The sequence below is a fragment of the Lolium rigidum genome, chromosome 5, assembly GCF_022539505.1.
Source record: "Lolium rigidum isolate FL_2022 chromosome 5, APGP_CSIRO_Lrig_0.1, whole genome shotgun sequence".
Lineage (NCBI taxonomy): Eukaryota > Viridiplantae > Streptophyta > Magnoliopsida > Poales > Poaceae > Lolium > Lolium rigidum.
The window spans coordinates 205,658,107-205,683,026 of record NC_061512.1 but is presented as its reverse complement, the minus strand read 5'-3'; the positions used below and the strand labels follow the sequence as shown (position 1 = coordinate 205,683,026).

Sequence of the window (24,920 nt, the reverse complement as noted above, 5' to 3'; positions counted from 1 at the left end):
TAAAAAACAAAATTTCACTTAAATGAAAAAAGAGAAGTTCAGAAAGAAGCTGAATTGACCATGGCCCATTAGTTGATAAAGCCCATAAGGCCTAAGAGCATCTCCACTCGCGTTCTCCAAAGCGTCCCCCAAAGGGATTTGGGGCGCACCGGACAGAAAATGCGTTCCAGCCGCGTCCCCCAAAGCCCATTTTTGTCCGGCGCGCCCCCATACGGTGTCCGGCGCCCCGAGCCCGTCCCCGTCCCACAGGGGACGCACCGGGGACGCCGGACACAACGAAAGCGAGACGGGGAGTGGCGGGGCCGACTCGTCGCCGGCACAATAAATTTTTAACCTAACCGTCGCCTACCTCGCGACGGAAGTTATTGGCGGTGCGGTTCCCGTAGCGACGCGGCCGACGGTGCGGTTCCCGCAGCGACGCAGCCGACGCGTCCCGTCGCGCCTAGCTCCGCGTGCCGGCGTTAATGCGCGCCACCGCTCCCCGCCTCCCTCCGGCCTATAAAAGGGCCGCCTCTCATCGTCCCTCTCACACACAAACCCTAGCGCCTCTCTCCCAAACCCTAGCCGCCACCATCTCAACAAGATTCGACGCTATGTCCGAGAGGCGGAGGCCGACCTCGCGGCCGTGGTCGTGGTCGTGGTCGTGACCGCGGCGAGCCGAACGCTCGCCGTCGCCTTCCACGCCGCCGGCTTCATCATCGTCGGAGATGGACGTGGAGCCGGACGTGCGGTTTGAGTTCGTCCTCGTCCTCAAGGGCGACCCGCGCGGCATCCAGAGGCTGCCGGACTCCTTCGCCGACTACGTCGCCGGCGACGATCTCCCGCGCACGATGCATCTGCGGGAGGCTGCGTGCAGCTACTACCGGTGGATCATCGACGTGATCTACGACGCGCGCGGCAAGATGTACCTCAACATCGGGCCGGGAGAAGTTCGCGCGGCACCACGGCCTCCAAGCCGGCTTCATCCTCCTGTTCTCCTACTTCGGCGACAGGGACATGAGCGTCAAGGTCTTCGACGAGACGCGGTGCCGCCGGGACTACCACGGCGACAACACCGACGAGGAGGACGACTGAGTGTTCTTTCTTCGCAGCGAACACGTGCACGGAGGTTTCTGCCTGTTCGCCTCATCGGTAGAACCAACAAGGGCACCATTCTCCCGCTGGATTTTCCAGTTTAGGTGACTGGGTGTGCCTCGAGTGTTCTTTCTTAGCAGTGAACACAGGAAACCTTCGATGCACGGCCTAGTTAGGTTTAGTTTTTTTTTGCAAAATTTTATATTTGTGTCCACGACGGTTCAAACTATGTATTAGTTTGTGGAAAACCACGTTCCAAACTGTGTTTTCGTGTAAACCACGTCCAAATTATGTATTAGTTTGTGGAAATTGAAATAAAAAAGCCAAAAAAAAGTATTTTAAATGTTTGGGGGAGGCGTTTGGGGGACGCGGTTGGGGAGCGACGTTCCCAAAGGCGACACGAACAAAACACATTTCCTAAACGCTCAATCCAGCGCGGTTCGGGGATGCTTTGGGGACGCGACTGGAGCTCTAAGCTGCTCCGGATCGGGGGCTTCCTCGACCTCGCTCGGGGGTTTCTCTGTCTCAGCTCTGAAATCCGTACTTCCCGATTCGGTAATTCCCAAATCAAGTCTCAAACTCGGTGGCCGGCGGCGCGGCGGGAGAGGAAGTCAGGAAGCCGTGAGGAAGCAGAGGTAACCGGGCGAGCCCGCGCGGAGGCGTTGAGAACTTCGGGCGGTTTCGAGGCGTGGAGCGGCGCCGGGCGTCGGGACGGCGGCAGCGACGCAGCGCGCAGCAAGGTTGGGCGAGCACCAGCTGAGCAGGAGAATCAGCATGCCGGCGGCCGGTCTAGCCTAGGTAAGAGTAAGAATCGGCATCACAATCACATTGAGCAGGAGCAGCAACGCACTAGTTTTTTTATTTATCCTGTACACTGTTCTGTACTGTTAGCCTGTTGGATATTTGAAAAATTGCAATATGCTCTGGTTTTTCACTCTAGTTAGATGTTACTTTTGTTACAGAATCATCAAAAATAAAGAGAAAACAGTGCTAAGATTGTGTATTATATATGATCCCGGAAAAAAAAATTAAGTGTGTCACACCCACAGAAAATTTCCTATCTCCGCCACTTGCAGTAGTTAGTGGCTGGGAGCCTGGGCTGGTGGTACTTGCGCCAAGCAAGGCATTGCTCCGATTAAGCTTAACATCAAAAGTTCAATCGATCGATTTGCTGTGCAATCGGTGATGGATGGAGCCGTGTGTAGTGTATAAATAGGATATTGCCCCTGTGGCCATGCCGGCGAATGGGTTTGATTTGAGCCTAGACGCGCATGAAAAATGCCGTGCGTAGCTGGAGAGTTCATAATCCTTTGGGTTCAAGGCTAAGTAACAGCTGAATCATTCGAGCTCGACAGTCCATGCCGAGAGTTTTAATCCGGATAGTACACCATCGTATTAGTCTACTGAAAAATGGCGTGTTTATTTCCAAGAAGGACGGAAATTTTGTCAATGCGTCAGCAGCGCAAACACAAGTTCACTAGGTTTCTTCACCAAGCAAAAACAGAGGGAGTGCTAGTTATAAAAGGGCACGTAGCAATCTCGATCATTGATGTGTTTGGGGGGGTGTACTGAAGCTGAAGCGGAAGAGTTCATTGAAACGATACTACATGCACAAAAAAAAACTCAACTAATACACCTTATTGAACAATCTCTCCTTACCAGTTATCTAAGTACACAGTCGATAGCCCATAAAAATGCACTTGTTAAAAGAAAACAGCACTGCCACAAAGATTATCTCTTATTTCAGTCGAAACATCGATTTATATATAACCATATGATATTACAGCACTATACCAGACTTGCACCTACAGCATTAAACACGTCTAATAGCACTATTATTCAGTGATCCCCTCTTCTTGACAACTCTAGTTTGCAGACGCTGAATCTCACAGGTCTGGATGTAGCAGTGGTAAGGAGGTAACAGGGACTTCCATGCAAGGATCTTAAATTTTCTACCCAGGTATGGAGGTTTGACGCCTCCATAAATCAGATTTTGCACTGTTATCTCCGGAAGCTCCTCTTGAGAAGAGCATGTTTGGGACAGACCAGAAATAAAAACATCATCACCAGTACTACCCAGTCTTCGAACATATGCATGTTTTCTTCCTTCCAATAGATCACAAGGGTGCTCACCAAACATAGATACATATTTCTCTGCGGTCGCTCTCACGAATTTCAGAATCTTGCACCAATACTGGATGCTAAAATTAGCTTGAAGTACGCGAGCCATGATGTTTGCAGCAACCAGACATCCATTCAGCATCTTTGATATCTCCATTGCCAAATATGTTAGTTTCGGGTGCATGGCAGGGTCAGTGCATCCAAACGTAATCACCTTGAAGAAATACCAGTACACCTCAAGAGGCAGACGCTTCAGAGTTATAGTCTGCGTTGTCCCAAGCTTTGTGATCTTGTCAGATCGGCTCGTGATTATGATCTTACTACCACTTGTAGTGCAACTTGTACAGAGAGAATACAGCCTTTCCCACAGATTATCGTCGATTTCCCCAACTACCTCAAAAACAATCAACAGTTTCCTGGTCTGCGCGTGTCTCATTGTACACCTGTCTGTCAAAATGGCCATATCTTCATCTCTGAATGTACCATGTCTAAAGAACGCAATCTGTGAGAAATGATCACGGACCCTTTCTTCGTTGCAGACATGAGCAACAAGGGTACTCTTTCCAACTCTCACTGGACCAACAATTGGGAGGACATCAAACCTGTCAAGTCTACTCCTGCAAGGTGGTGTTTGCAACAAGAAGTTGCGGACAAGTTCCATCTCCATCTGGCGGCCAAACATGCAGTTTTCCATCAAAAGATGCATACTGTAGGGCTGGCTGTGCAGGCGAGGATATGATGTCAAGAACATCACGGACTCACTGACATCAATAATCATGTTTCTCAACCTGTCAAGGACATCTTCAACTTCAAGGTCTTGCGAATCTTTTGTGCTGCTGCTACTGCTAGATAGACAGAGACGCTTTGCAGAACTGAAATTGGATAGAGCCCAGGAACGACTCTCGACCTTGCGATCACCAGCGTCATCTTCTTCAAAATGTTTGTATCTGAGTGTGTCGAGCACATAGAAACCTTGGTACATGGCATCCCTCAGCATGCCCAGCTGCCGTAGCATCCCTTGGTTTGTGATGTGCCGCCCCTCGGCCTCGTCGACGATGACCTGCGCTCGGAGTAGGATCCTCTCCAGGCTAACCTCCATTGCCTGCACGGGCTGCTTGGAGTATTTGCTGATGAAGAGACTCATGGATCTTGTAGCGAGTTCACCGAGCACCGATGAAAGGAAAATCTCCATTTGTAACTACTGATTTGGGAGTGTTTGGTGTCTCTCAAGCTCTGGTTATGCAGCTCTATGGCCTATTTCTGCTTAAATAAGTTGTGCATCCTGGTCAACATTTGAGATTATAGAAGTTGTACTGTAGAAACTGCAGAAAATTCAGTCTATGTACGCGAGATGTTTGAAAATTTGTGTCACACTACTGTTTCTATCGTGAAAGAGACCCGACCACTTGGGCCTTGAGGTAGTTGCTTACTGATTATCTCATGCTCTTCAAAATAGATTTGGCCTTCGACCAGAAATTCAATTCGGCTCCCGGGTGCGTATGCTCCCTCTACCAAAAAATCTTATTTCAAAGTGTCAAAAAAAATTGACAAAAAATTATACATGTACATCTTCATAATATATGTGCTTTCGCCAAGTTTCAAGAAAAACCAACATTTTTTTGTGGACTATGTAAAAAAGAGAAATTTTATCTTGTAAAAAGCATTATTTCTAGCACTGAGTTTTGTCTTTTTTACACACGTCACATGACAAGTCGAATTTTTATGAAACAACTTTGTAAGCGTATAGCACGTGAAGATGTACGTGCGAATTTTTCGTTTCAATTTTCTTAAAATTCAAAATATGTGTAAGATGCATTTTAAATTAAAGGGAGCATATGCTCCCATGTTCCAAAACATTTCGCTCATTCAACCCTACTGCTCAGTCAGCCAAAGACAAATAGCTTAGTCATGGAAGGTTGCCGGCGGTGCGCGATAGCCGTCGGTTGGCCAATGCGGACCAAAAAATCTGTCGCTTTCCATTTGTGGATCCAGTACTGTTAGAATATTAAATACAACAACGAGTTTTATGTTGCTGTCCAGGACTTCAGGGACTGGAGAACAGAAACCATCCAGGTCAAAAAAATGAGTAGTAAGCATTCACTTGTCCTCAACGCATACTGTAGGGCTGTTACAGGTGAACATCAGAACAAGCGACTGTGAGAGCATCAAGTCCAATAAGCAGCATCAACGCAAGAAAACATACATATAATAACCCATATACACACCTTAATTTCCAAGTGGTTAGAATGGACAAACCCGAGCACAACGGTCAAACACAACATTTATTTCATCACAACCATCAGGTGCTCACATGCAAAAGAAAGAATGACTAAGCTAACAGTACAAGCTACGTTGAGGTTGGACAGAGCTGTATTCTTCCAAAACAAAAAAGAGAGGATGTAACTTGTTTAAAACAATATTTGTTAACCAACATACAGCCAGAGGTAAATACGAGCATTCAAGTTTTGTTTATAACCAACCGTGCTTTAAGAGAACACGAGCCACAGCCCAAAACAACAGACGTCGACACAGAATCAGGTGCCTGCAGTTCTATCTCACCATCTTCACCCACCAAAATTCCCATCTCACCAAGTTCACAAGAAGTGATCGAAAAATAATCACCACACCTACAAGCGTACAATAGCTCCACACCATCCGCGGAATTTTCAACAGTCATATCATCAATCTCGATATCAGATGCAATAATTTCAATACTCTGTCTGGATGATTGCAGCTGTTTATCATACTCTCCTCGAGATTTAGGATGTCGTAGGATTTCCCATGCTTCCTGCACACCGAAAAACCCATGCTGCTCACTCGAAGATTCAAATGACTTCAGAATTGTCCGTGCCTTGTCAGGATGTGTACTTAAAGCAGCAGACTTGTATGCCACACGGATTTCGTCATATGTAGCATCTTCACTCACAGATAGAACTTCATATAAGGTCTTCTGGTTGGAAATGTAGCTGTCTTGAAGCATTTGCAAAAGCTGTGTAACTGTCACTAGACTGGATAAGAAAAAATGGGGTTCAGCAAAACAAAATAGAGAAATATGCAATCTAATGCAAGCGACTTTATCAAAAAGTAATTGTAAGGCAAAGCAGAATAATATATACCATATAACTTTGATTTCTATAGAGAAAAACAAAACTCACTCCAAAAATGTTACATCTCTTAAAATTATGCAATGTTTGAAACAACCTTATTATCAAGAATAAAGCTTCAGACTGAATTTCTGAGCTGACTTTCGAAGCTCTATACAGATGTCATATTTGATAAATGTTGATCCTTAAGAAACAGAGACCATCCCAAAATCAGCAACTTCTAAACGCTGCTTGAAGGCCCCTCACCAGATCAATAGCATAATTAAATGAAGAAAGATGGCGGTGGGTTCTATCACAAAATTGTCTAGAAATAATGCCCTTGCTACTTCCTACAAACGAATCCTAACAAATCCAATTCCAAAATGAATTGATGATTTGTGTACAATCACCTCAACTAAACCATAAATTTCAGGTTGTGATTAAAACCCATAAAGTTTATTATTTATCTCGGTTCGGGAGGGAAAATTCGTCCCCCTTTTTCTGAACACAGATTTCAGTAATAATAATTTTGATTTTCAAACGTAGTGATGCCAAAAGTTCTCCTGTATCTCTACAGCAGATTGCAGAAGGACAGATTGGTTGAACAAATTTGTGCAGTAGACGCTACTTGTAAATCTGCCTATGGGGACCATCAGCACCAATAATTACATTGTTCAAGGCATACCAGATTACCCGACTAATGAAAGATCCGAGAAGCTGCCTCCAGGACCTGCAAGCAGTCCACGACGAAATCCTACAGCTGCATGCAGCTCAAGGCGATCACCGTCCCAGCCAGCTACCACCCAACTGCGCCAACAGTAACCTAGGGTTTTTGGCTTTCTGCTGTAGTGGTCGCTGCATCTCGTCAACTCGGCCTCGGTTGTGCGCTTCCTGTATGACTTAGCCAGATTACTAAGGCTCTGTTTGTTTGGGCTGAGGCTGTGGGTGGAGCAGCTATGGGCTGGCCGTGGTGAGGGAGCAGCTGTGCTGGGGAAGAGGCTGTGATGAAGGTTGGTCGTTTGGCAACATAGCCGTGGGCTCCCTTTGAGCTGAGAAAACGTCTAAAATGCCCCTAGCATGCTGAGACATCTATAATTTTCTGTTTCTAAGTTAAATCGGATGTTGTAATGCAAAATTGATTGACAATAAAGATTTTGCGTATATTAATGTAATAATTTCTTTAACTTTTTTCAAAATGCTAACTAAAATGATTAAACGTTTTTTTTTTGCACAAAGGGCTGACAAACATGATTATGTTGGGAATGTAAACGTACACACACGCATGATCTTTAACTAGCATTTTGTCACAAAACGTAAAACACATAAAGCAACAAACAAATTATTTCACCATAAAGCACACATTTCACCATGTTCGTACGCATACTAGACTATCTATCTTTGTCGCACGGCAATCAAAGAGTTAGCAATGCTGCCGCGTGGTGTTCACGTGGCCTTTGTCAGCTGAAATTGCAACCCCGTCACAATTGCAATGGTGTTGTCGCCAAGTAATTGTACAAACAAAAAAGGTGCAACATATAGCAGCAGCGCAAATACAGCAGCATCAGCTCACATACATGGCACAAAGATCATAGGAACAAAACTATCATCCTCACAACAGCATAACCATTTCACATTGCACATGATTTGGCAATACGCAGTAAGCAATTTCGTTCAGATTTCGGAGCATTCCTCACAATAGCACTCAGGTTTCAGAGCATATATACCTTGCTTGCTGCAGGAGCTGGAGGGGAGTGGATTGGGGTGGCGGGGCAGCAGGTGCACGAGGGCCTGAGCTGATCGATGTGTGCCGGCCCTGGAGGCCGGAGTGGATCCGGGCGGCGAGGACCGAAGGCGGCGTCGACCGGGAGGCTTGGTCGGGCGGCTACCGGAGAAGAGGGAGGCGGCGAGCCGATTCGGGTACAGAGGTAACCCACGCGGCAAGGTCGGCGACCGACGGCGGGGTCCGGGAAGGAGGGCGGCGGCGGCGACCGAGCGGTAACCCTACCCGCTAGTCTCGCTCGGACAGAAGGGCTCAAAAGAGAAAAAAAAAACGATAAGAAAACCCTGGCCCTTTCCTTGCAGGCGGCGTGGGGGAGTATTTATTCGCGAACGAGGCGATATGCGGGCACTCACGGCGGCAGCAGCAGCAGCAGTGGCGGCGCCTACCCCCGCGCGACTCCTCCTCGTCTCCGCCCGCCGCGCCGCCCCGCGATTCGGTGAGTCGTCGACCTCTCCTCCACCCCCCAAACCCGCCCGGTTCCGCCTCCGCTTCGGCTGTCCCTGCCGCCGCGGCGCCGCCGTGTCCCCCAGAGTTGCGAGGTCCCGTTTGGCCGCAGGGATTCGGGGTTTTATGGGGTTCAGAGTTTGTGCCTATGTTCGCAGGAGATTTAGCGGAAATGGTAGATTATCTACTGGACTTAGTGCGGGATTCGTTTAGGATGCTGCTCGAGTATAGTTTCACCTCTAAACCAAATTTGTTCTGCGCGAATCTACTTGCCAGCGGCAATACGTTCGCAGTAGTTCAAGTTGAGCACTAGGAATGTATGCACAGATTTTGGAATTGGGGCCACTTTGCTCAACTGAACATATGAACCTGCTAGGATTTATGTTGTAGCTATTGGATTCGTGGCTAGAAATCGTAGAGCCTTTTTGTTGTATTCTCGAAAAAAATAGAGCCTGAATTTAGGCATGCTTTCTCATTTTTGTTGCTGCCTATCTAGCTAGGTTATTGTAGAGCATCTTCCGCCTCAAGGCTACTGAGGAGCTCCTGCTACGCTTCCACCACAATGGAAGACGAGACCTCCACTTCCGCCTCTGCGCAGGTGCAGGAATCGGTGAGTATCGGATTGTGTGTTTTGCCCGTACCCACTTGATTGAGATTGTGACGACTCAAACATATCGCTATGCGCCTGTGCCGCGCAGGGAGCTGGGAGTGTCAAGCAGCAGGTCTCCAACTTAGTGGCTTTGTCACTCCGTGCGACGGTGCCTGAAGTGGATGTAGAACCGACGGTTGAAGTTTGCACGACAAAATTTGGTGACTACCAGTGGTATGTATGTTATTGGTTCCTTGCCGTGCCTGCTCCATCTTAGCATCCCTTCAATGTGCTCATCAAGTGATTGCCATATGCAGCAATAACGCAATGGGATTGTGGTCAAAAGTTAAAGGATCTGGGACAAGTTTCAAAAACCCAAATGCAATTGGACAGGTCTGAACGATCCTATCCTTTTGTAGTGCTCTTTGATCGGTGCCACTGCCATTATTTCCTTGTTCGTTAATTATTTTCCTTTCTCATGGATGCTGATTTTTTCACAGGCCATTGCCAAGAACCTGCCTGCTGGTGATGTTATCGAATCAACCTCTGTTGCTGGTCCTGGTTTTGTCAATATTGTATTATCCAACAGCTGGGTTGCAAAGGTCTGCTTTACATGTTTTACCTGCAAGCTTTGCATCTATTGGCACTATAATTCTTTCATGCTAAGCACCAATAAACTACATTGTTGCAGAGGATACAAGATATGCTTGTAAATGGTATTAAAACATGGGCACCAATTCTGCCCGTTAAGAGACTAGTGGTTGATTTTTCATCCCCTAATATTGCAAAGGAAATGCATGTTGGGCATCTAAGGTCAACAATCATTGGAGACACCCTAGCACGCATGTTTGAGTTCTCAAATGTCGACGTTCTCCGACGCAATCATGTGGGAGACTGGGGTACACAGGTAACAGACTAGTTGATGCTTCTCGCAGCTGAAAATTGCTAGTATAGATGTATGGTCGTTTAATCTGCATGCCCATTTTGGTTCATGGAGCATGTGGTTATACATACCAACTCATACTTCTTTTTTCCTCGGTGAGATTGTCCTTTTTTTTTTTGGCCTGTATCACTTACCAAATTCATGTACCTTCCTTTTTGGGACACATTAATGCACTAAAAGGTTCAGCTCGTGTGCTTCTTTGTGACAGGATCTAATGATTCTATTTTGCATGAATTCTGAACATCCTACCTAGTACCCTATGATTTGCTTTATTGCACTGTTTTCTGTACTTTGATAGTCTGATAAAATAGAGCTTGTTTCCACTTCACAATCCAATATAATTTGTTTTTCCAGTCACTATCATCTCTTTGACCGTTTCTCATAACCTCGTAGTTATATTATACTATTAGTATCTAGGCTTTCCTGAGTACTATTTTATATAGGAAAAATTGGAAGTGTACTTTTGCTGTGCTGGAGAAATTACTGCCTTGGTATATTGCAATAGCAGAAATGTCTACTTCTGCTTGTTCTGTAGGCACTAGTAACTGCTTAAATGCTTGCCGATATGGAGGCCTTATAAGTTAAATGGATTAGTAGCTTTCCGTACTAAACTATGCTCGCCTTTGTTCATGCAGTTTGGAATGCTCATTGAATTTCTGTTTGAAAAGTTTCCGGAATGGGAGGAACTTGGCAGCCAGGCCATTGGTGACCTCCAGGTAAGGTGTTTTTCCATGCATTGTTGGTACTATTATAGTATAGGGGCTGTTTGGTTTAGGGGATATCCTCAAGTGGCTAGGGGCAGCCACTGAAAAAATGGTTGCCACTCGTTTGGTTCAGAGGATAAGAAGGATTGGGGATAACCAGATTCTGAGAATATACCTCCAAAACGGTGGTTGAGCCCATCCGGCTAAAAGTGGTGGACGACGCCAACCACTTTTGGCTCGCGCGTAGAATGACCCGTTAAACTCCTATGAGTGAGGCGGCGCAGCCAAATTGATTGACAGAAACGCGGCGGGCTGACCTTGGGTGGCGCTGGATCGACCAGGGGCGGCGTCGGCGGTTCACAGTTAGCTCTGCAGTCCTGCTCTCTCTATCTTGGGCGGTGGCGGGGCTGCTCGCTTGTCTCTGTCTCAAGTGGGTGGGACTTGGGAGAACGACGAGATGAGCTGGTGACAATACACCGAAGACGTGAGGGTGCTGGAAGACCAGACTGAAGACGCGCGACGCCGGCAGTTCTCCTTGGTTGGTAGAAGGCATCCTGATATGGGATGGGTGACGGGGTATGGCCATGGAGAGGCTGGGTGCCTGGGTTGGCCGACGAGGGAGATGTCATGGGAGGCAGTGGCCATGGTGAGATCGATGGGTCAGTGGCATGCAGTGCCTGGGATTGGCGACGATTTCTATGTTTCATTTCCTGTATGTCCTTTCTCACATTGCTCTCTTTAATCTACAGAGGAGTACAGATCAGCTACCTAGCGAGGAGAATTAGAATTTCTTGTGTATTTTGCAGAGTATTAGCAGATCCCCGACCACATTTTGTTTTTCCAACCAAACAAAAAATTGGCTCATCCCTCACACTCAACCAAACAAAAAAATTGGCTATCCCTAACCATGTGGTTGGGGATACCCTCATCCCCTGGTGGATACCCCCTAAACCAAACAGCCCCATAATGTGGCATAAAAGGCTGCCTAGTTCGCTGTAATGGTTTGCTTAATCTATGCATCAGTATTATCACTGTATTGGTTTATGCCTTAACCAATTCCAGTAACATATTAGGCAGGCATGTGATGCTATTGTTTTGAATGCTATGTTTAATTGGATTGCCTTTTTGTATCGCTTAGCTTGAGAGGGTAAGGGCCATGGTGTTTGATTTCATATCGCTGCATATTGGATTTTCATCTGGTTGCTTGTTCTCAGCTACTATCCAGTTATCTGCTAACCTTCCTCAAAATCCTTCAAATTACATTTCTTAAATTTTTAATAATTGGAGCCCATGAAGCTGTGCAGAGCATAAAATCTGAATTGGTTTTCATTAGCATACAGTCAGGATGAAATAACTGTGAATAATCTGAAGCGCATACTATTTAGATATGTGTTGCCTGATTGCCTCTACATGTGCATGCATGCTCATGCTTATCTTGCGAAGGTCGAAAGAGGTGCTTGTTGTGCTTTGTGTTAAGACTTTCTGATTTGGTAAAAAAATGATCACGTTTCATTTGGTTATTTTCTGCAGCTTTTCTATAAAGCATCCAAAGAAAAATTCGATAATGATGCCGAATTTAAAGATAGGGCTCAACAGGCTGTCGTTCGGTTACAGGTAAGTTGACCTTTCTTATATGTGGAGTCTGGGAAGATCGTGGTCTTCTCATTCTCTTCTAAGCAATATATACTATGTAGGGAGGGGAGGAGAAATATCGCTCTGCTTGGAAAAAGATATGTGAAATCAGCAGGAACGAATTTGACCAGGTTTACAAGCTCTTAGATGTACAACTTGAGGAAAAGGTACTTTCTACTGATATTTGACTTACTATTCTAAGAAGTTACCAGCAAAACTATCAACAGAATATAGCTGCAATTTGAAACGAATTATGTTAATTGGACTTCAGATGAATGCAAACACATCTTTTTCTAGAATGTTTGCCTCTTGCCCTATGCAAAATGAATTATTGTACTTTGTAAAACTAAAATCTGTGCAATATTTGTTGACTAGAAAATTTCCCTCAAAGATTTAGTAGTTTCTTTCTCTCGTTTGAACCATATTGAAGAAGATTCTGTCAGACATATTACAACTGCCACCAAAGATTTACTATGAGCTTCACTTATTAAGTGGTACGCATCAGTTTGCCAGAGAAATATATTGAACTCTTGATGTATTGTGCTTTTCATATTACCACGAATGTGTGTGGAGATATTTGCAAGGCTTCAGAAATATTTTCTTTGTCGAAGTCATTTTTTAAATCTGTTGTAGTTCATCAGAAATCATTCTGATCAAAGCATCTGTATCTCCCTGTGTTCAATCACTTGCCATTGAATACTTATATACATGTTATCTGTCTTTTCCCTGGAAGAAACCCAAGAAGGTTATTGGTTTATGTTTGTGGTGATAATCAAAGCTAATTACTCACCTTTCAGGGGGAGAGTTTTTATAATCCTTATATTCCACAAGTTTTGGAGGGATTGAGTAACCAAGGTTTTATCAAGGAAAGTGAGGGTGCTCGCGTAATTTTCATTGAAGGTCATAAAATACCTTTGATTGTGGTTAAAAGAGATGGTGGCTTCAACTATGCCTCAACAGACTTAGCTGCTCTTTGGTTAGTTACTGAATAAGAATTGACTTGTCTTTTCTATATCTCATCTTTCTGGGTTTTTTTTTCTGTAATCTAAGTCAACACATTTCATATTTAATATAGTCTGGTTTGTTGCACTCACATAGATTGTGAACTTACTTTTTTTTTTCTTTGCCTTACTGAAGGTACCGACTTAATGTTGAGAAAGCAGAATGGATAATATATGTAACAGATGTTGGTCAACAGCAGCACTTTGATATGTTTTTCAAGGCAAGAGCATAGTATCATTTATATGCCTGAAACATGTTATTGTAATATTGATACTAGTTCAACCATTTTAGATCTTTATTGCTATGGTGGGATTTCATATTGTCTTCTGTTGCAGGCTGCTAGGATGGCTGGTTGGCTCCCCGATCCAAATGAGAAGAAGTTCCCGAAAACAAGTCATGTTGGGTTTGGCCTTGTTCTTGGGGCAGATGGCAAGCGCTTCCGAACTCGTAGTACGGAGGTTGTTAGGTTGGGAGACCTACTTGATGAGGCTAAAGCTCGAAGTAAATCAGAACTTAAACAGCGTCTCACTGATAATGGTATGTGGTATAATTATGGAATTTCGTTTGCTTCTTTTAATAACCTTCCTGGTTAAATATGATCATGTGTTTGTTCAGGTAAAATTGTTGATTGGACTGATGAGGAACTAGAGGAAACTTCAAAGGCAGTAGGATATGGTGCTGTCAAGTATGTATCGACTTCTCTTCCTTAAAGAAAAGCTTGTTGGACTGAGATTAAATAACAAAGCTTTTTAAATCCTTATCTGATCAGTATTCACACGTGTTTGTACCTTCAATATAGGTACGCAGATCTGAAGAACAATAGACTGACTAATTACACCTTTAGCTTTGATCAGATGCTCAGTGATAAGGTAGTTCCAAACTCCAGTATTTACTTGATCAATTATTTGGCAATCTTGGCATTCTTCACCATTTATTTGTTCTCAACTGCTGAAATACTGCATTTGTATACACTGTTCTGTATTAAATCTTGTACTGATTAACATCCCAATTTTCTTTGTGAACAGGGAAATACTGCTGTCTATCTTCAATATGCTCATGCTCGTATTTGCTCCATCATACGGAAATCTAACATGGATGTAGAAGAGCTAAAGATGGTACAGTAATAGTTGTTAAATTTATGTGCTAATCCTCTAAATTCTATAAATTTTCACCATGAAATAATTTTGGCCACCAGACACAGATTAAATTGTTACTTTTTTTGTTCTCAGAATGGGAAGATTTCTCTTGCCCATCCAGATGAGCGTGTCTTGGGACTGTATCTTATCCGTTTTGCAGAGGTATGGTTGGCACCATTAACTAAACTTATTCATTCGATCGACTTACCCAGAATCAACTGAAAACTTTGATCCCATATATTGTTGAGCAGTGAGTGACCATACTACCATAGAGATTATTAAACATTTTGGTTGTGTGCTAGGATTGAGTATCTTTCTGGGTTCTAATAAGGTGTATGTCACTTGATATGATGCTGTTTGTATTCAAGTTAGGTGTCACCAAACTTGAGATATAAATCCAATTCACCCCCTCTCTCTCCTGATGTTTCACATCCCTCTCAAATATCAGGACCTTTTATTTTAAACCCCTGTTGATGAGGGACAAAAGAGAAAATAAAATAAAGTAAACCGAAATAATATCTAGTACTAGCTTCTACACACTTCTACTATATTCTAGGTAATATGGTCCTCTAGTTACATGTGTTGTAGTGGTTTCCATAGTATTCTAGTATAAGTTGTAACTAGAATATTTGTAGTTTTTCCCTAGCTTATGTAGTGTTCTCTAGAACACTCTAGTTGTAAGTAAAGCTAAGGGTCCTTTCGGAACAAAGGAAGAGAAACCAGAGGTCTGAAAGAAAACATAGGAAAGTAAAAGGAAGAGAGGTGCAAAACATAGGAATACAAAACAATGTATCCAATCACACGCTAGGTGTTCGGAATGCTTGAGAAAAAACCACAGGAAATCAACACCGATGGGTCCTATGTAGTGATTCTTTAAATACTATCAAGCTTGGATTCTTCCGTGTATGGGTCCCAATATGCATGGTTGAGCTGCCTTTTCCTTTGCTTTGCCTCGGGCTTCCACGCAAAAAATTGGCTCGGGGCAGATATTTCGTTTCCCGTAAAATCGCAGGAAAGGCTACCTTTCCAAAGGAATCGGGAAGGTTCTTTCCTTCGTTTCGAACGCTCCTAGAGGAAAAAATTCCAGAGGAAAACAATCCTCCAAAATTTCTTTGAGTTTCCTTTGTTCCGAATGCAGCCTAAGTAATGAAGGCTCATGTAGCCTTGTTAGGCAAACCGAATATGCCCAGCATATACCTAGCATATTCGGTTTATACCCTGCCATATTTAGTGCTTGATATTTGGCCATTATGGTTAGGATTGGTATCCATGTATATCTTGTGTAAATGCCTATATATATGAGATACGTGAAAGACCACAATGTGTGGCAAATCATTCTCCTTTTCTTATTCTATCATGGTATCAGACAAACGATCTCACGCCTCCGCCCCCTTCTTCTACCGCCGCCGCCCTAGGGTAGCCGCCCCACCTCGCCGCGCCGCCTCTCCCATGGCCGCAGCCGCCGAGCTCCCCCTTCCCCCTCCCCCCGCTACACACCACCACGCCGCGCTCTGGGCTCAAGCCACGGCGATCCAGAGCATCAAGTCTCTCATCCCCGTCACCCTCGACCTCAAGGCCTCCAACTTCACCAAGTGGCGCAATTTCTTGCAGGTTGCCGTCACCCAGTACGCCCTTGCCGACCACCTCGTCTCCGCCGCCCCCCTCGCCACCGACCCCGAGGACTGGCTGACGCTCTTGTCGAGGGGGCGGCGGAGACGAGGTGGTCGGCGAGGGCGTACTGGGTGACGGCAACCTGCAAGAAATTGCGCCACTTGGTGAAGTTGGAGGCCTTGAGGTCGAGGGTGACGGGGATGAGAGACTTGATGCTCGGATCGCCGTGGCTTGAGCCCGAGAGCGCGGCGTGGTGGTGTGTAGCGGTGAGGGGAGGCGGAGCTCGGCGGCTGCGGCCATGGGAGAGGCGGCGCGGCGAGGTGGGGCGGCGGCGGTAGAAGAAGGGGCAGAGGCGTGAGATCGTTTGTCTGATACCATGATAGAATTAGAAAAGGAGAATGATTTGCCACACATTGTGGTCTTTCACGTATCTCATATATATAGGCATTTACACAAGATATACATGGATACCAATCCTAACCATAATGGCCAAATATCAAGCACTAAATATGGTAGGGTATAAACAGAATATGCTACGTATATGCTGGGCATATTCGGTTTGCCTACTTATACCTAGCATATTCGGTTTGCCTAACAAGCCTATAAATATAGGTTCAACCTCTACCTATGTAATCGGACTATGTACCCACTACATATCAATAAAGAGAACTTTGTGTTCTTGTTTTAGATCTTGGATTAGATCTTGTGTGTTGAGAGTCCCCACCCCTAGAGCGATATCTAGCTTACGCTCCTAGAGCGATATCTAGCGTAGGACGTTGAAGCGGTTCCGTCAACATTGTATTGCTTCAGCTGTTGGTCTCCTCATTGAGAGCTGCACTAAGAAATGGAGGAATTGGGAAAAATAGTGGATGATGTAGATCAACAAATCCATGCGCTCCGCGAAGATCTTAACCGCAGATTTGGTTAGCTAGTTGAGATGGTAAGAAAGGGTGTTCCTCTCGTTGCCAATGAAGAATCAGCAAAGGAGGCAGATGATAGGCGTCGAAGAATGGGGGTCATCTTGAAGCAAAAACACCTCATCCACATGTTGTTTAGCGTACTTCAAGGAGGCCAATGTATGTTGAAGCTTCTGAAGTTGACGAATATGACGAGGGTCTTGAAGAACCAAATCTCTATACATATACACAACTCTACATATGCGAGTGATACATACAAGGTGAGAGCTGAGATCCCCACTTCTAATGGAAAAATGTTGATATTGAGGGTGCCTTGATTGGTTGTATGAGGTGGAGACTTTCTTTGAGGTAATGAATATTTCAGATGATCGTACAGTTTCTTTGGTTGCATAAAAGCTGAAAGGGGAGCTGGTGCATGGTGGCATCGCCTACAAGAAGACCGCTGACTAAGAGGAAAACCTCGTGTGCGATCTTGGCGGCAAATGAAGAACCTTTTGAAAGTGAGGTTTTTGCAGATTATGATCAGATCCTATGCATTCAGTTTCAGAATTGTGCCGAAGGTAATAGAACTGTTTCAAAATGTACAAAAGAATATCTAAGGCAACAAGTGAGGTGCAACCTTGCTGAAACCGAAGATCAACAAGTTGCAAGGTATGTCAATGGTCTCAATGATGCTATTTAGGACCATTTGATGATGCAATAAATTTGGTCCGTTGATCAAGCACAAGCTCTAGCCTTAAAGGCTGAAAGGTTTGTGTGGACAAGAAGGGCAAGTAAGACTCCATACCCTCATACAGAAGGAATTACTCCCATGGTGTTAAAGAAAAGGAAGTCCAACCTAAGGCAAAACAACCTGTCCCAAAGCAAGCTGGTGATGAAATGATACAAATGAGGTGAAGAGGGACACGTATCTAGCAACTGCCCAGCCCATTGAGAAAATTTGTCAACACAACAACCCATGATGGCAAAGACGACGAAAAATATGAATCTGAAGATGTAGAAGGACAAGATGTTTGTGAAGAGGAGGGAGAAGAGGTGATATGCATGATTTAGCCCCTCGTGCGCTCAACACCACAGCCTGATAACACATCGGAAGAAAATATTTGAGAGCAAATGCTCGGTGAATGGTAAGGTATGCAAATTAGTGATCAATAGTTGCAGAATTTGGTGAACCATTTAAAGCTTGAGACACATGATCATCCAAACCCCTACACTATTGGATGGATCAAGAAATGAGTGGATATGAGGGTCAGCAAACAATGCAACCTGCCACTCTCTTTGGGCAAGTGCTATCATTCAAGTGTGTTATGTGATGTTGATATGGATGCCAGCCATGTTCTTCTCGGGTGACCTTGGCAATTTGATGTGGATACAACACACAAAGGGAAGGAAAATTCTTACTCTTTCACTTGGAACAAGCGGAAGATCATCATTCTACCAAACCAATCAAAACGTAATAGCTCCAAGGCTAAGGAGAAAAGTGACTACAAACGGAGGCTAAAATCATTCCAAGTTGGTGATAAGGTGATGATATACCTCCGTAAAGAAAGACCGCCCTTAGACATTAAAGGGAAACTTAGACGGCGGAAATATGGATCCTTCTCTATTCTAAGGAAGATAAATGATAATGCTTATGTGATAGATCTTTCAACTGAGATGGGAATCTCCAACACATTTAATAAGGCAGACTTAGCTCTATCATCCAGAACAAGGATTCTATGAAGATAACTCAAGTTCGAGTTCTAAACAACCAGGGGAGGATGATGAGGGACAAAAGAGAAAATAAAATAAAGTAAACTGAACTAATCTAGTACTAGCTTCTACACACTTCTACATTCTAGGTAATATGGTCCTCTAGTTACATGTGTTGTAGTGGTTTCCATAGTATTGTAGTATAAGTTGTAACTATAATATTTGTAGTTCTTTCCCTAGCTTATGTAGTGTTCTCTAGAACACTCTAGTTGTAAGTAAAGCTAAGTAGTGAAGGCTCATGTAGCCCATAAATATAGGACCAACCTCTACCTATGTAATCGGACTATGTACCCACTACATATCAATAAAGAGAACTTTGTGTTCTTGTTTTAGATCTTGGACTAGATCTTGTGTGTTGAGAGTTTTAGACTAAATTCTTGACAGCCCTTGCACCTAGAGCGATATTTAGCTTACGTCCCTAGAACGATATCTAGCGCAGCACGTTGAAGCGGTTCCTTCAACATTTATGTTGTCCACGTTGTAGCAACATTGTGCTGCTTCACCTGTCCTAGGTTAGGAGAAGGTATTTTGACCACAATGGCAACTTTTTGGCCGACATAGCTACCAGTCAACAAAAGTTTCAGGCCCCACATCTATTCCCTCTATTTCTCTTCTGTCCGTCCGATCCTGTGCTCCAACGAGGTGGTAACCCCCTGCGGTGCGAGATAGGTTCCCTTGCCCCATTGTCCCTGCGGTGATGACGTTTGGCATGTGAAGTCTCCACTTAACCAACTCTCTCGAGCTCCATGACATGTAGTTCGCCTACCTCCCCATCCCCGTTTCCCACAACTTCACCAACATGCTCAATGAGTGGATTGGTGAAGTGGTGACAGAGACATGTGCATCGCCGAAGGCATCTATGGTGAGCATGGCAGTGCGTCATGTCCCTCCACATCAAGTGTGCAGAGTGACGCACCGAGCACGTCGCTTGTTGGTGTGCATCCCTTAGTAGGGAGAGAGCTCTCTAGGTCAATATTTCCAAGGTCCAGCTTCAAGACGAGACACCCCTGTTCGTCTTTGTACCGCTAGCCCTGTGGAAGTCCCCCAGTACCATGATCCTTCACCTCACGTTCTCCAATCTCCACCGTCGAGGCCTTAATAGACAGACACAATATTTTTCGAGAAAACGCAATGATATTGTGTTTCTTCTCATTGCAAAGAAGGAGAGTTTGTTACAGGATCACGCCTCCAGTGAGGGTGGATAACAGGTTGGTGCTAGAAGAAATTAGTGTACATCCCAATCTGCAAGCAAGATGGCACGAAGGCCGAGTGCCCTAGCTCTGGCCCAAAGCCTTGCCTTTGCTCTAATCTTCTCATTCACGTTCTGGACCGAAGGTTGTTGTTCCCCGTCAAAGACACGGGAATTACGGTGCTTCCAGATCAGCCAAGGCACAAGCCGCGTTGCGCTTGACAGTCCCTTGCGCATTGGGTTTGGCGTGTCCTATCTTGTGGCCACCCACCCGTCATTGAGGCAGGGGTCATTGTCAGGTGGTCTAGGGGAGAGTCGCAGCCAAGACAAGGTGTCATACCAGACCTGTCGCGAGAAGGGTCAGGCCAGGATGAGGTGATGCATCGACTCCGGCTCACCGAGGGTGGTGCTATGCTGCAGTCCATGCCGCCGTAGCCGTTCCGCTGTCAGCCAAGCAATTGGAAGAACTTGACGCGTGGGGGCGCCCAAGTTTTCCAGATGAGCTTCCAAGAGCGGCAAGAGGTAGAGGCCTGGAACATGCTTAGGTAGCAGGATTTTGTGGAATACACACCATTCATGCTCCAGCGCCAGCTGAGCTGATCGGGCTGGTCTGTGAGGATGGTTGGCTCCACCTTTCTTTAGAGCAGAAGGTCTGACCCAGCTTGTGGATGTCACGCGCCCATCTGTGGCCAAGCAGCCCATCTGTGATCGTAGTTGCCCTTCGTCGCCTCTTAGGGATGCAAGCGTATAGCTGAGGGGCGATTTGACTAACGGACTGGCCGTCGATCCATTGGTCCTCCTAGAACCTACCCATGCGCCCATCGCCAGCGAGCATGTGTGTCGAGGCGAAGAACATGCTCTGTTCTTGCCGCAAGAATTGTAGCTCCAAGCCGGTCCATGCCCTCGTACCACAACCAGCGCATCCGTAGAGCCAGCCCAGCCCTCTCCATGTCGTGAACACCGAGGCCGCCAAGAGATAGCGGCCAGCTCAAGTACGCCAATTCACGTGGCAGTGGCTTCGGCGCGGCCGTCCCACAGAAAACACCTCTGGATCTTCTCGAGAAGCTTGAGGATGCATTTGGGTGGCTGTAGCACGAGGATCTGGTGAAGGGGGTCGCTGCCAACACAGATTTAACAAGGACAAGCCTTCCAGAACGATCCATAAGCCTAGACTTCCAAGTTGGCAGCTTGGCCGCTGCTTTATTCACCTAAGGCTGCATCTGCGCTCTCGTCGGGTGTCGGAGCGTGAGTGGTATGCCCAGGTAGGTCAGCGGCAGCTCCGCGAGTTAGCAACCAAGCTCTACCGTGACTACAACATTGTCCTCAGGCTCGCAATTGAGCGTTGTTGCGGAGCTTTTGCCGTAGTTCACCAATAGCCACGAGGCTCTGCCAAAAAGGTGGAAAATCGACCTGACGGCGGCGGTGTCGGCCCTGGTGGGGTGGCAGAATATGACCACGTCATCGGCTAGGGAAACCACCGGGATGGCCTTCGTCGGGTGCAGCCAGGATACCGGCGTCAACAACATGCCTAATCATGCGCTCGAGGGCATCGACCGCCAGCACGAACAACTGCGGCGATAGGGGATCCCCTTGGCGCAATATTCGGCGGTGCCAAATTGGAGATCTAGGGCTTCCGTTCAACAGAATGCGTGTGCTCGCCGAGGAGAGGAGGATCGCCAGCCAGTCCAAAAACTTGGCGCCGAACCCGTACCGTCTGAGGACCTCAAACAAAAAGGCCGAGGAGATGGTGTCGAAAGCCTTGGCTAGGTCGAGTTTTAGTAGAACTCTTGGCACACGCAGCTAGTGCAGCTAGCGCATGGACTGTCGGACGAGGATGAAGTTATCATGGAGGCTCCGTCCTCTGATGAACGCGTTTTGGCTCTTGCTGACGAGGCGATCCAGCTTGGGCGCCAAGCGCAGTGAGAGCACCTTCGCCGCGACCTTGCCAATGAGGTGCACCAGGCTAATGGGCCGGTAATCGCCGAGAGTCGCGACGTATGGGCGCTTGAGCAGCAAGGTGAGCAAGGCCTGGTTGAGCTTGTGGAAATCTCTACCCCGGATGTCATTGAGCTGCTGGAAAACTGCGAGCACATCATGCTTCACCAAGGGCCAGCAGGCCTGGAGGAACTCCGCAGCGAATCCGTCAGGTCTTGGCACTTCAGCGAACAGCTCGTTGAGCTTGACCGCCGTGCCAAACAGGGCGTCGAAGTGGGCGAAGGTTGCCTTTGCCATTTTTGTGGGCTGGTCGATGACCTGATCACCCACCATGAAGCTGTGGATCCGATTCTTCTGCCGGCGGTAGGAGCACTGCTGGTGGAAAAGCGCCGTATTGGTGTCGCCATTCTTTAGGTTAGTGATCCTAGCCCGCTGCCGAGCGATCGTGCGCTCAAGCGACGCGTAACCCAGGTGGGATAAGTTTAGCGCATTGTGCAGCCAGGCTTCGTATGGCGTCAGCGTGCGCTCCTCGCGGGCCTTGTCGAACCTGAGGATGAGCTCTCTGCATATGGCCAGCTTGTGGCGCACGTTTCCAACAGACTTGGTGGCTTAGGCGATTTCCATACCCATCACCGGATTCTCGTTCTACGTAGTCTCGTAGTCTCCTGACTTGTGCCCCGCATCGGCTAATGAATCCACATCTGCATACTCTACTTCTAGAAAGCGCCTACACCTCTACTGAAGAAAGCAAGTCACAAGATGGGGGTCAGGTGAATAACATTTAAGAATACACTTGCGCGCGCCATATCTTCCCTGTCTACCACTTTTGTAGGCCGCGGTACCTGGGTTAATATCCATAGAATCCGGATCTTGGAATGATCCTAGCGAGCTAAGTTAAAAAAATGGCATAATAGCTCCGCCTGAAGGCGCAGCATCAAGCGCTCGAACGGATCAGCGCTGTTCACCGAGCCCCAAGCCTCGGCCACCGTATCCTGGAAGCCAGCAAGGCGTATCTAGAACTCCTCGAATGAAAACGGCGGTGTATCGCCGGCGTGGGGGAGCAGTCAAGCAGGAGGGGGCTGTGGTATGAGATAACTGAGAGGCTGCATTCGCCAGCGAGCTCCTCCCAATCGTAAGCTGCTTGCTGGAGCTTGGCATGTCGTTCTCCTTCCTCACAGCCCTGTGGAAGTCCTCCAGCATCATGATCCCTCACCTCACATTCTGCAATCTCCACCGTTGAGGCCTTAATAGGCAGACACAGCATAGGCTGCTTGCTGGAGCTTGGCTTGTCGATCTCCTTCGTCGCTACATTGATGTGTGTGCCTCACTACCCTGGTTCCAATTTTTTCCAGTACCAGAACGCTGTGCCCTTCTTGGTCCTCAGCAGAAGCACCAGTGTGCTATCCATGGCGTCCTCTTGTTTATCTGGACCAGAGCAATGCTGCCATCCATTGGCCCCCCTCCCATTCTGGGTAGGTGTGCCTGGGAGATGACACGGGCAAATTTATAAACAAAACAAATAAGTCCTACATTTTCATTTGTTAACCGTGCAACCTGCTGCTCCCATGAGTCAACTAGTAGAGTATTGTGGCATTTAATGTATTCTGAAGACAATTCCTGTATGCCACTATACATCATCAATACTTAATAAGTCAGTGAAGAGTATGGCTTAATTGGGAGGGATCTTGTTCTCCTATTGTATTTATTTATGTGCTGATATCTGTATCAGGTTGTTGAAGACGCATGCACTCATCTCCTTCCCAATGTTCTGTGTGAATACCTATACAACTTGTCTGAAATGTTCACAAGGTTCTACACCAATTGTCAGGTACACATCTCTCTGTTTCCATCGTAGTACCTTCCACCTACCAGGCGCTAAGCCTGTCAGCAGCCTAGCTCATGTGATTTAACTACCGTCTTTGTTAATTCTGCAGGTGGTAGGATCACCGGAGGAGCCAAGCCGTCTGCTGCTCTGCGAAGCGACTGCGGTTGTCATGCGTCAGTGCTTCCATCTGCTCGGGATCACACCAGTTTACAAGCTGTGATGGACCAACGAAATGATCTTTACATCATATACACCAGTTTTCGTCCTTGTAACCTAGTTAGCATTGCTAACATATTCTGATTTGATCGCCCCATTTGAGAATTCAAGCGTATCGAAACTATGTACTAGCGAAGGATAAGTGGAAACATATTTTTTGTTTGCCCGTTCCCTCATCATCTGCTGCTATTGTGCCTTTCATATTTTTGTGCGGTGGCTTCTTAGTTGCTGTTGGTTGCTGGTTACTGGTTAGCACAGCAGCACTGTCGACATGTTGTGGTACCCGCGCTCGGGCCGTCTATCTTTGTGATTGCTTGTGTTCGATTTCACTTGCGAGGCATAACCGTTATAGTGCTGTGTGGGCAGTGTGGCCTGCGTGGCCAAACTGGACGCACTCCATCCGATCCCCAGTAGGGCTAGTGAGTTGTAGTAGGATACAAAGGGTCCCTTTGGTAGCCTGAGCCAATATTTTGCATCACTGTGTTAGTGGGAAGAAAACACTTGCATCATTCGAGAATGGGCTAGGAAAGTTATGTTGTTTGGTGGTCTGAGCCGCTTATTTCTGCACTGGGTAGGGAAGCGAGCTTTCATTGTTGGTTACTCGCAGGCTTTCCCTAGTCTCACCTATATGGCAACATAGTAACCTTACCTCATCCATCACAAGCATGAGCACGTCACCAACCACGAAGCAAGCAACCACCATGGCACCGTCGGTCACGCCGGTCACAAGCATAACCATATCGCTGACCACAAAGACGAAGAACACCATGACACTGTCGGTCACAAGCATGGACACGTCGCCTACCACGAAGATGAAGACCACCATGGCACCGCCGTTCACGCTGGTCACAAGCATCACCAAGTCACCGACCATAAAGATGAAGACCACCATGACACCGTTGTTCACTCCCGTCACAAGCATCACCACGTCGTCGACCACGAAGACGAACACCACCATGACTTCGTT

General features: G+C 46.3%; 2 protein-coding genes across 3 annotated transcripts; one reads left to right on the top strand and one right to left on the bottom strand.

The window, feature by feature from the left end:
• Positions 1-5,543: 5,543 nt before the first annotated feature.
• Positions 5,544-6,283, bottom strand: LOC124651783 (DPH4 homolog). The gene has a single exon (XM_047190818.1). The coding sequence runs from the start codon at positions 6,173-6,175 to the stop codon at positions 5,654-5,656; it is 522 nt and encodes a 173-aa protein (XP_047046774.1). The 5' UTR covers positions 6,176-6,283; the 3' UTR covers positions 5,544-5,653.
• A 2,095-nt stretch (positions 6,284-8,378) lies between these two features.
• LOC124651782 (arginine--tRNA ligase, cytoplasmic-like) lies at positions 8,379-24,129 on the top strand. 2 transcript variants are annotated; one of them, XM_047190816.1, is made up of 18 exons: positions 8,379-8,494; positions 9,003-9,112; positions 9,201-9,325; positions 9,409-9,484; positions 9,592-9,693; positions 9,783-9,998; positions 10,670-10,750; positions 12,269-12,352; positions 12,433-12,537; positions 13,168-13,346; positions 13,508-13,592; positions 13,708-13,909; positions 13,988-14,057; positions 14,172-14,241; positions 14,398-14,487; positions 14,602-14,670; positions 23,642-23,740; positions 23,847-24,129. In XM_047190816.1, the coding sequence occupies exons 1-18, from the start codon at positions 8,398-8,400 to the stop codon at positions 23,955-23,957; spliced, it is 1,971 nt and encodes a 656-aa protein (XP_047046772.1). In that variant the 5' UTR covers positions 8,379-8,397; the 3' UTR covers positions 23,958-24,129. The 2 variants fall into 2 exon arrangements, with proteins under 2 accessions (XP_047046772.1, XP_047046773.1); XM_047190817.1 differs by having other exon boundaries at positions 8,429-8,494; positions 8,999-9,112.
• Positions 24,130-24,920: the final 791 nt, after the last annotated feature.

What these genes read in the sequence shown, in the direction of transcription:
- LOC124651782 (XM_047190816.1), top strand. Translation starts at nt 8,398, where the DNA reads ATGCGGGCACTCACGGCGGCAGCAGCAGCAGCAGTGGCGGCGCCTACC. An exon ending in CTGCGCAGGTGCAGGAATCG is followed by an intron (nt 9,113 to 9,200) that starts GTGAGTATCGGA and finishes TGTGCCGCGCAG; the next exon opens with GGAGCTGGGAGTGTCAAGCA. An exon ending in ATGTAGAAGAGCTAAAGATG is followed by an intron (nt 14,488 to 14,601) that starts GTACAGTAATAG and finishes TTTTGTTCTCAG; the next exon opens with AATGGGAAGATTTCTCTTGC.
- LOC124651783 (XM_047190818.1), bottom strand. Translation starts at nt 6,175, where the DNA reads ATGCTTCAAGACAGCTACATTTCCAACCAGAAGACCTTATATGAAGTT.